The sequence below is a fragment of the Lipotes vexillifer genome, unplaced genomic scaffold (genome assembly GCF_000442215.2).
Source record: "Lipotes vexillifer unplaced genomic scaffold, Lipotes_vexillifer_v1.1 scaffold493, whole genome shotgun sequence".
NCBI lineage: Eukaryota > Metazoa > Chordata > Mammalia > Artiodactyla > Lipotidae > Lipotes > Lipotes vexillifer.
In genome coordinates this window covers 629003-640763 of record NW_006786277.1, presented here as the reverse complement: position 1 = coordinate 640763, position 11761 = coordinate 629003, and the positions used below count along the sequence as shown (strand labels likewise).

The 11761-nt window shown below is 33.9% G+C and overlaps 1 protein-coding gene across 1 annotated transcript in view; it reads right to left on the bottom strand.

The window, feature by feature from the left end:
- Positions 1-1553: 1553 nt before the first annotated feature.
- The window catches only part of PI15 (peptidase inhibitor 15), a 25228-nt gene continuing 15020 nt past the window's right edge, over positions 1554-11761 (bottom strand). The window contains exons 2-5 of the mRNA XM_007458441.1: positions 6292-6410; positions 5290-5422; positions 5053-5168; positions 1554-1853 (exon numbers count right to left, since the gene is read on the bottom strand). Coding sequence (XP_007458503.1) covers positions 1718-1853; positions 5053-5168; positions 5290-5422; positions 6292-6410 — 504 coding nt within the window. The 3' untranslated portion in view covers positions 1554-1717. The remainder of the gene's footprint in view (positions 1854-5052; positions 5169-5289; positions 5423-6291; positions 6411-11761) is intronic.

The window sequence follows — 11761 nt, the reverse complement described above, 5'->3', positions numbered from 1 at the left end:
GTGTAGGGAATTTTAAATAAGTAGTTTTCTATTGTTATTTGTACTCTGGAACTAACCGTGTTTACTTATTCCGTGATTCTGTTGAAGCATTGCATAACCTGAGCTATACACACACGCACACAAATACACGCACACTTGAAATGTAATGTGTTGTGTCTTGACCCATGTGTTGAATTCTCCTCTCTGAAAGTGATTCCCTGATTTGGAAATAAGCATTTTCAAAGTCACATGAGTGAAATTTTCATAGTGACTTTGATTTGATTTCCACCAGACTTAATGGAGAACTGAAAATTATCCTTCTACTTAGATATGGGAATAAAATTTAGTAATTAGCCCTTAGAAAATCATCTGAAGAGGCCCCTTTAACAAAATCATAACTGTCTGTGGTGTGCACATGGGAACTTGCACATGATGCTCTAGGACCATGGTGATTAGATTGATTCTCACCAAGTAAGGATGGGCAAAGCAATGGAGAGCTGGAGATGTCCTTGACACCTACAGTGTTTCTTTCTGACATCCCTCACCTCCTGCTCAAAGGCTTCAAGTTACACTAGACCTTCAGTATATGCCATTTAGAAGCTCTCCACCTGTGTGTGTGTGTGTGTGTGTGTGTGCAGTGACCCTATTTCTGCGACTTTTGATACCTGTGACTTTTCATACCTGAATCTCATTTCTCTTGGACCTTCTCAGTTTACTTAGGTCTTGCTTTCTGCCTTCCAAAATCACAACTATTTACTCTCACCCAGTAATCCCTAGGCAGTTGTTAATTTTTCCCTGCCTCATTTAGTTCCAGATGCTATAGCTACATTTTCATGCTAATCAGAAGCCTTACATATTACACAGTGTGGCCTATCACCTATTCCACCTACATGTGAACATTGTTGCACTCACTTCCTCAAAATTACATGGAAAATAAATATGTTAAAAAAATAATAATTTTACAGCAATATAATTAGGTGGCATTATTTCCTGAATATTTTTGTGAGCTTCTTGAAGTCAGGAATCATATCATATTATCTTTGCATGATCAGAACATAACTATCAGAGTGCCTTGCCCATCGTAACCACTCAACACAAGGTTCAATAAAAGAGATTAAGCAAAAGGCATGATTTGAACCTTACATAAGTCAAGAGTATCTTTTGGTGAACCCAAGTAAGATAAAATATCTCCAGAATGAAATCTGTGGTTGCTTAATTAAATTATTATATCCAGATATTACTGAGTGTTATTTTGCAAATTATCACTTTTGGGGCACTATAGAAGTGGGTGCTGAAGATGGCCCACCACCTCACATACATTTTGGAATAGGATTTTTAAAAATTTCCCTCAAGTTAACTACAAAATCATATTATTATCTATGTGTTATATCATCTATGTGTGCGTATATACACACACATACATTATAGGCCAAATATATATTCTATTCCTTAAGAACATAATTCCTTTGGAAAACAAGTTTTGGAACTGGATGCATCAACTATGTCAATACTACATACACAATATTTTAATTTAGGCTTAGAGGTCAGAAAACAGAAATGGATGCTTTGTTTACCTCCAAGGATTAAACAAACATAATAGACAAACACTAATTTATACAATGAATAATAAAAGGAAAACAAGATTATGATAAAATATGTATAATATGTGCAAAACTCAATATATATATATGCCTATGATTCCCAGAAACCATTATATTTCCTGGAGGAAAAGACAAGCTTATTTAAACCAGTATAGGTAGTTTGACGTTACTCCTGCAAAACAAAGATTGTCAGTACAAGACCCCCCGTAACTGGGAGGGCAAGCTGAACATGGTACCCCTACTTTATATGGTGCTTCTCCAATCCAGTTGCCCCTTGAAAAAAAAAAGAAAAAGAGAGCATTAGTGCTACTTGCCCATTCTTTAAAATCTGATTGTCCTTAAGCACAAGATCATGTGTTGACATTTTTAGAAGTCTGTCGTTTTAGAAAAGCACTAAAAGTTATAACCATTTCTTATTTCTACAGTAACTTGTTCTGTATATCTTACTTTTAAAATGTTTTCTTTCTGAGTAAATTAATATTATGTTAATTTACAGATAAGAAGTGAGGCACTACAATGCATGGTGACATTATTAGTCATCCGACACCAGGCTTGATGCTCTATCCACTCACCACAGCTGCCTCGTTCCTGCAGCAGCCTTCTAGAGCACATGGGCTGTGTCCACTTAAACTTACTTCTTAAAAAACTCATGCTAATATTATTATAAAAATAGTAAAGTATATACAGATATAGATATATACATGTCCATTATACATATAGAGATATATATATGTAATTCTGGGATGCTTAGAAAAGGTGAAATGAGCAAGAAGTTGTTACAAGCATAAAAAATAGGTTTTAAGTGTTCAAAGGATTTCTTCTTCAAGTTGAAAAAATAGTTTAGATTCTCAGTATTCATAAAATGAGATAATGGAAAACTCAGTAAGAGAATAATGGCTCACAGAAGCAGCCATTAAAGGTGATTCCAAAACATTTTCCTGTATGTAAACTCATAGTTATAATTTTTAGTAATACTATTAGATTTTTATAATGCTGAACCTATTTAACTGAATTATTATGTGTTATCAATATTTTTCTTCATCTGTAATTATGGCCATGATTATAGTGATACACCAAATTCACCATTTAGGATAGTTAAAAACAGCCACAATGCCTTATGTTATTAAGCTCTTTTAGCTGTGATGAAGGAGGCAATGAATATATTCTCAGTAGCATGGTGATTAGTAACTACAGTACTAAGAGACAGCAATACAGCCAGTGATGTGAAGGAAATTGAATGGTCAGGAGAAAATTTGGTTGTAGATAGTAAAAAGTCAGGGTCGAAGATAAGACAACAGTGTAAAGGCTAAAATATGAAACAAGTGGGTCTCATCTTTAAGACCTAAATAAGACCAAGCAGGTGACTCATACAGTGCATCTACCAGATGTGAAAATATCCTTATTCAGTCAGTTGAAAAGTCACGTGTTTATCTATAAAATATCTGTAAAGAAAAATTTGTCTCTAAAATGAAAAATATGCTGATTATTCATATTACAAAATGAGATGAGATTACAAGGCTGCCCACCTCTATCTAGTTTATTCTACACTCTGCCTTCCAGAGAAGCTTCCTCAAGCATAATTTTGGTAATGTTACATGTTTGCTTATGAACATTCAAGGAGGTCCATCCCTCAAGAGTGCAGCTCACTCCTTTATCCTAATCTCTCCCATTCTATATTCATAATCTTATTTCCCTCTATATCTTTACCCAAACCTATAAAAATATATGAACCCAGCCTGTGGTATTTTAATTTCATATTTTTCAACTTTTTCTACATCGCTTTTAGAAATTACACAGGACATATTTTTGGTAATGTTAACTTAGAAATACAATTTTATTATATAAAAATTATTATATATTATATTACAAACTTTTACACGAATGGAGGATAATTGTATTCAGTAGTAGATCAGTCAGTTGATAAACATATTATTGTTGCTTCTAATTTTTATTCTATTTCATCTAATTCAATTCATTCTCATTCTCTCATTTCTCTCTGTCTCTGTCTCTGTCTCCCCCCTCCAACCCCTTTCCTTCTCTGTTTTATTTTGCCCCTGAAAAACAGTTGTACTTGAGATAACTTCACATTGGGATTGGAAGAAACATAGTCAACTGTCAGTCAGGATTTTAAAACTTTCTTCATTGCTTAGGTTTCAAATGAATGGTTCTCTATCACAGCAAATATAGCATACTAACACAATATCTTAAACTCTCAGACTTATAAAACAATCAGACATCTCATCAATAATATTACAAAATTCCAATCATTGGCCAAAAACAGAATAGTTAAATGAATGTTATAAAAAATCCTCTTTCACTATTTGAGTACTACTTGGCCTATTTATGTCAGAAAGAAGGGTTAAAGTCTTAATAGGAAAATATACAGTATAAAACTGAAAATATCAAACAAATGCAGTTTTAATGCTTATCATAATGCAGCCACATTTTACTTTCCAAATCTTACTATTCTAATAACTGTGGAGAGGGGACCATCGGGAAAATTGCTATTTTTCTAACCTTGCAAAAACACTGCCACTGGCATACTACCATATAAATGAGTAATGCAGTTATTTGTGAAACATTTTCTCATTCCCTCCCCATACTGGCACAGCTGGAGAAAACCTTTGTTTGGGACTTACTTTGGAATACACCAGGAGTGTCATAAATCCTTTGTACATTTTAGTATTTAATCCAAATGAGAACAGACTCATGTATAAATACTGGAACATTTTATCCGAAGAGTCATTGCTATCAAAAGGGCATTTTATCAGATGTTAACAAATGCTTATTTATCCTCATATTATAAAGAATGTTCATAAATATGAGCCTATTTTATAATCTTTGATCAATTTTCACAATACCTTTTGTATGTATGCCATAAGAAGAAATTACTGAATAGTTTTTTGTACTGAAATTTAAATCATGGCAAAGCTTTCATTAAAAAGAAGTCATAGCATTTAAAATTTCCCTTCTGATTCTGAATGCCTCCTTAACCATCTATGGAAAAAGTAAACTGTGATTGTAATTTTACTCTTAAAAGAAAGAAGAAGGGCTTGTTTTGCTTTCCGAGTGAAAAAGCTAAGCCAACATTCTAGTACTGATTGATGAGAATACTGTGGTGTTGATAAATTCCCTAGAAGATCCTTTCCTGATGCCTTTTATATACAGCTATCAAAAGCCTAAAAGCATATGTTTATTTTATAATTACCATGCCTAAAGAAAGATGGTAAGGAGAATTTAGTGACTCTCCAAATCACAAATAGTCTTGCCTGCAATTTTAATCTAGAATCCTTGTGAAAAGAAAGCTTTCAGCTTATAACTTTTCAGATATACAAGAAGATGGAAGATTTGAGGATTAGTGCTTGTTAGTTAAGTCTTACTCATATTATTTACCTGTTAAAAGTATCTATTGGACTGAAGATATTTAACATCATTAAAGATTCCAAGAAGTAGAATCCAACTGGATACTTACTTTGGGGCATAGTTGCATACCAAATAAACTGCACGGCGCCATACAGCTCCCCAAACATTCATATTTTGACAAGTATGAATTGCACATCCTATTCGATTGGAAGTGGCCCAAACCATCTGAGAAAGTAAATCGATATACTGTTATTGAAGTTGGAGCTAAGAAAATTCATGTTCACCAAAATAGTAAGAGCATTTTTTAAAAGTATGAATCAAAAATGAACAAAACAATTAAAATAACCTGTGTATAATGTGTGCACATGGGGCCAAAACATCTCATAGGACATCTGGGATTGCAATCCTGGGGATACGGAAAAGCATAATCTTTCACTTCATCATACCATGGCTTGACCAACTGGAGAATAGAGCGATATCTAGATATCAAGAAACACAATGAGAACTTAGAGTACAGTAGTGGCAATATATAGTGGACTCACGTTAAATTATAAGTTAATTGGTCCTTTTGCAGATTATTCATGGTAAATCAAGAATATACCCACCCCTCACAATTACCATCATCACCTAGTAGAATCCTCTATTCCTCCAAGTAGAGCCAAGCATGAAAATGCCCAGGACTGGAACAAGTGATCCTGTATTTGTCTAAGTATGTGTCTGGTTGTTTCAAAAAGAGAAATGCAAATCTTTCAGGAATTATCATCTTTATCTTGTTTTACCACCTGATTTTCCTCCCCTATGTGGAAGAGAATGAGTCTTTGGAATATTGGATGATGACATTCCACAGTGGTAGAAAATTATCCTATTACTGGGAACAGCTTTATCCATTGTTGCATATACTTGCATATACATACGTGTGCCTATTTATATATGCATATATGTGTAAATGTATTGAATTTGTACAACACATGCAGATACAGGTATATGCAAACATGGGAAGGTTGCATACACAATAATGGCTTCTGCCACCATCAAGGGATTTTTCTGAGGTAGAAGAGATAGGATACAGGATACAGCCTGATCCTTTCAAAGATTCTGTGAGATAAGGGTAGAATACAGGCTAAGGGAGGGTGTTCCAAGGGTGAAAGGGAAAACTGGTTTTTCTAGGCCCTTTTAAAAAATTAAATAATCCTTGAAGACATCTGAAACAGTCATAGGCCAAGCATCAGTGCCTGACGCATAGTGAGCCCTCTTGCAGTTATTACTTGAAATTGGTGTCACTAACCCTTGGAGTCCATAAGCAATACAGTTGCATGGATAAAACAGTACCAGTGAAACTACTTCCTACCTTCCAGTTCGTACAGATAGATTTTGACCCAAAAATCTCAATAAGTAAGAAGGCCCATGGTCCCAAATGCAAGTAGCTGCCCAAGCCTCTGCAGATTTTGCAAGATTTTCATCCCAGACCTGTGAAAGTGAAAAAAACCTTCAGCTTTACTGGGTTTGCTAGTAACAAACAAAAAGAGAAAAGAAATGGCACTACTATTTCCTAAAGTTCTTTCAATTCTGCTTCCTGACTAGAAGAAAGCAAATTTAGACCATTGTTATTCAAAGTTCTACAGTGCAATATTGTTATTCCTCAGAAATCTTTATTGTTTTTACAGGGCCATCTAGACCCAAAATCCACATATAAATTTTGGTAAAGGATAGATTAGCAAAAGTATCGTATCCAGATGTAACTTGGAGATACCTCATACTGACCACTGAAGTTTGAATCCACCAAAGTCAATTGATTTCCCTGGAGTTTATTCACAGCAAAAAGGAGCCATGCTACTGACATATCTTAAAAATTAATGACATCAAATTTATTCAAATCAATGTACCAAAATTAACAATGTCTCATAGTCCAACTTTTTTATTGAGATATAATTGATATATAACATTATTAGTTTCAGGTGTACAACTTAATGATTTTTATGTACATATATATTGTGAAATGATCACCACAATAAGTCTAGTTAACATCCGTCACCACACACAGTTACAAATTTCTTTTCTTGTGAAGAGAACTTTTAAGATGTATTCTCTTAGCAGCACTCAAATGCACAATACAGTATTATTAACTATAGTCACCATGCTGTATATTACATCCTCAGGATTTATTTTATAACTGAAAGTCTGTACCTTTTAACCACCTTCACATATTTCACACATCCCACCCCCCAACCTCTGGCAGCCACCTATCTGCTCTCTAGATCTCTGAGTTCAGTATTGTTTTTGTTGTTGTTGTTTTTAGATTCCACGTATATATGAGATCATAAGTTGTTTGTCTCTTTCTGACTTATTTCACTTACCGTAATGCCCTTAAGTTCCATGCATGTTGTCACAAATGGCAAGATTTCCTTGTTTATTATGGCTGAATAATATTCCATTTATCTACTTATTTGTTGACGGACAATTAGGCTGCTTCCATATCTTGGCTATTGTAAATAGTGCTGTTATGAACATTGGGGTGAAGGTATCTTTTTGAGTTAGTATTTTAGTTTCCAGACTAATACCCAGAAGTGGAATTGCTATATCATATGGTAGTTCTATTTTAATTTTTTGAGGACACTCTATACTGTTTTCCATAGTGGCTGCACCAATTTACATTCCTACCAACAGTGCCCAAGGTTCCCTTTTCCCCACATCCTCACCAACACTTGTTATTTCTTGACTTTTTGACAATAGTCATTCTAACAGGTGTGAGATGATGTCTCACTGTGGTTTTGATTTGCATTTATTCCAACTTTTAAGTGTCAAACTATATTAAATTATAATATGATATAAATGATATTTTATATCATTTGAATATTTGATAGTAATAATAATATTAGAACTTTTAATTGTTATGAGCTAGAAACATAGATTTACTTAATGTAACAGTGTATTTAAGTGAAAGGAAATTAATTTAGTGACTTTGAAATAAAATAGGAAAAAAAATTGATGAACCCTTCGAAGACACTTTTACCCTAGAAGGCCATGGCACCCACCCTGCAAAAAGATTTGTTAGCCACTTAGAAGTTGTCTTAAATTAGAAAAACAAAGTCATCTTACATAAATCTATCTAGAATTACATTAAAATAAGTTCACTCACAAAATTACATGAAATCAGAATTATCAAGAAAGGATCTGGAGTAATTCTATGGTGACAGTGGCCATATCTCCAGTCTGTGTAAAAAGAAAGATCATTCAAAAACTATAGTAAAATACACTTTCCTTAATTATCCAGAATATAATCTGCCCATTTTGTGGATTAATTAAATGTGGCAAAACATTACATAATACCCTTTTAATAAGTAAGTAATCAGTGTTAAATACAGTATATAAATGGAAAATACTCATTCTATAATATTTTAAAAGTTAGTGTCCCTTTATATACTTGTCTTCTCCTTTGAATTGATACCATGCTTTTTTACAGTTATAAAAAATATTGTATTATTCTTTCACACTTAGCTCTGTAAAATAATCATTTGATATGTTTTATGAATTACTACTTCAAACCTCTCCTTTTGTTTGTAAAAATTCTGTGCAGAAATATCAGTGAACCAAAATAAATTTGCAATGAAAATCATAGTATTCTAGAACTGAAATTAACTTTTAAAAGCATTTTGTTTGGCTAATAATGGATTCATCTAGTATTTATTCTTCTGATATTTTTAATGAAATATGGATTTACAAAATATGGATTTCAGTTCACCAAAATGAAAAATATTACCATTAGATCACAAATGAATTTTAGACGGAATAGCATCAACAAATTATGTCTCTGAGCTAATGGTAGTCACTTTGGGAAAAAAATACATCTAAATATTATTAACATATTGAAGTGGTGTGCACTCAGAACAGTAACTGCTAAAAACACGGCTTTTCTGTGTTTTTATATAATCTTTCTAAAAACAGTCTTTCTTATAGTCTTGTTCTGAAATATCAGCACTGAATAGCACAAATAATACTGAAAAAGAAAATAAAATATCCTGTATTCTAACCCTAAGCCTACTGCTAAGATCATCTGCGACTGAGGACATGTCAATTATTCTGTCTCCCAGTTAACTCATCTTTAGGGTCCCTTTCCTCTTCAGCATTTCATGATTTAGTATCCCTGCGTAACTCCAGCATCAGAATCAGGAAGATCTGTTATATTGACCTATGACTTGTTCAGTTCTAGCCTTTTCCATACCACAGAGAGAGGAAACCTAGATTCTTCACAAAATAATTTAAAATATTTCAGGCAGTTAACAAATTTAAGGTAATTTAGCATATATAATTCTATATGCTTACTCATATACTTAAAACGTATTGTGTATGTCAAAGAGATAAACCAAAGAGTTCATGCCTGAAAAATATCTTACATGAGCACCATTTTTAAATTATCATAAAGGATTTTGATAGGAAGACCATGTATTTAGCGTTACTGATGCCTACGTTTTTAGGTGTTTCTATGTACAGATATCATAATTAAAATTTTTGAGATGATAGTTGTGAGGGAGGAGAGATGACCACTTTTTTTCATCTCTCCATGTTTGCTTTTAGGAAACTGATGGGAGGGATTTCTGCCTGTCCCTGAAGGAAGATGCTGGAGACCCTGGCAGCACTGGCCAGGTCCCACACAGAGAGTGGGATCATTTTGCCTTCCCATGGGAGACATACCAACTGTCTCTCTGATGCCCACTGCAGAAGAAGTCAGAAAGTCCTGTGCTCTTTCTTGCCTGTTTGTCCCCAGGCAGGACTCACACCCATCCTGTAAAGAGGGGAAGATCCTGCTCTGAAATTTTGGAATTGCGTATCTACTGTATTTGCTGTCTCCGTCTTTCTCCACTGGTTACAACTCCCAGGAGAATATGGGTGAGTGATGTATCCCTTTAATCCACAGTGGTATTTAAATCTATTAATATGATGAGAGGTCTTTCAGGGTTGAAAACAGCAAATAAGGATAGCTTCTTTCTTATCCAGGAGCTCTAAATTGCGATGAATGTTGCCAGTTTAACCATGTGAAAGAATTCTAACAACTTATACAAATTTAGGGAATGAAGTTGTAATCACCTAAGCATTCGACTAATATATACATTTCTGGATGCTTAGTGGATAATCTATCTGCTGAATTTTGCTGAACATCTGTGATATTTATTTGAAATAAGTTTAGTATCATACCCTACAAATACAGCAAAAGAAAAAAGGTCACAAGTGTGTACTTACTTAACATTCTATGGAATGACTAGCAAATGTGCAACATATTATGATCATTTGTTAGAAAAGCTAAACACCTTATATTTATTCAGCTTTTATGCAGCTAGCCTCAAATTCTGTATTTCTAGTTCTTGTCCCTCTAAATGGATAAAATACTTTGACAGGTGACTGAGTTGTGAACACTCAAAATCTTATCATGCCTTCTAAAAATTAGGCAAAAATTAAGAAAATGATGCATGGAGACAAAAGAAAACATTTACAGGAGCTAGTAGAAGTTAGATATTATGATTAGATAACTCACAAAGTGAAGATGGCTTAAAACTGTGTCAGAGCACTCAGAAGCCTATATATGTGCCCTATTGCTCCACAGGATTTTCTTCCATTCTTTGCTGTTACGAGCCATTTAGTTGGTCAGCTTGTAAACTGGTTGAGTTAGCTCTGGACTAAAATGTTTACCATGAACTACTCTGCTTATCAACAAATTTAGCACCTCGTCTGTGGAAACCACATAGTCTGATTAAGCCATGAGAAGCATCCAGAATTCAAACTGATGTCATTTCAATAGCTAGAAGAGTGTGGCTCCAAGAGATAGGAGGCATATGAAATGAATGAAAAGACCTCAAGTCCAGAGGTCTTCAGAGGTTAAGCCACAGAAATACAAAATTGAGTCAAAGAATGTCTCAGCATGGGAGAAAATCACTGACTTCTGTAAATTGAAGAATTAGAGAGTGATATGATCCAGCCCAAAGATGAGGTTGTTTTATCAGCCATTGCCTTAAGTTTTGTTACCCACAACACAATGGGCACCGGGACATCCGAAACTCCCTTCTTAAACCCCAGTCACTATCTCTGGACAATAAGAAATGTAGACCAACTGAAAGGCAACCCTGAAAATTACTTGAGAATATATCCCCAACATTGTTTGATATGACATACTGTTTTTTTTCAAGTGGGTAACATCTTTTAATTCCAAACATAAGAATTAAATGTAGAAGTGTTTGAAAGAATTAAATATAAGGTGTTAAAAAGGATAAATATTTCTAGGTAACGAACCTGTACATATTTGATGTTATTAATATTTATAGTGGTTCAGAGAATATGCCAACAGGTTATTAAAGCAATAGGTTAGCCTTGTAATTTCAACCTAAAATATATCAATAATTATTTATATTTGTGGCTTTAAGTTAAAAATTTTAAGAAAACCTTGTTACAATTTTTAAACAGTATTGCAAAATTTAGAACTTAAGAGTCACTGTATTGCTTAGGCTTTTAAGACATTTAAATATATGGAAATTATTTTCAATAAGCCAATTGAAGTACTGAAGGTCAAATATGTTAAATCTATAAATGCAGCTTAAAATTTAAATTAATTAGATTTGTAAGTAGTAACAAACATTAAACAAATGTGATTGTCAAAACTTGCTAGATTTCTGAATAGAACAAAAATATATGTAAATGAAGCTAAATTAGAGGAGAACAAGAAATATTAAATTTGAAAATGACCTCTTAAAAAATCTGTTCTGGGGCTTCCCTGGTGGCGCAGTGGTTGAGAGTCCGCCTGCCGATGCGGGGGACGCGGGTTCGTGCCCCGG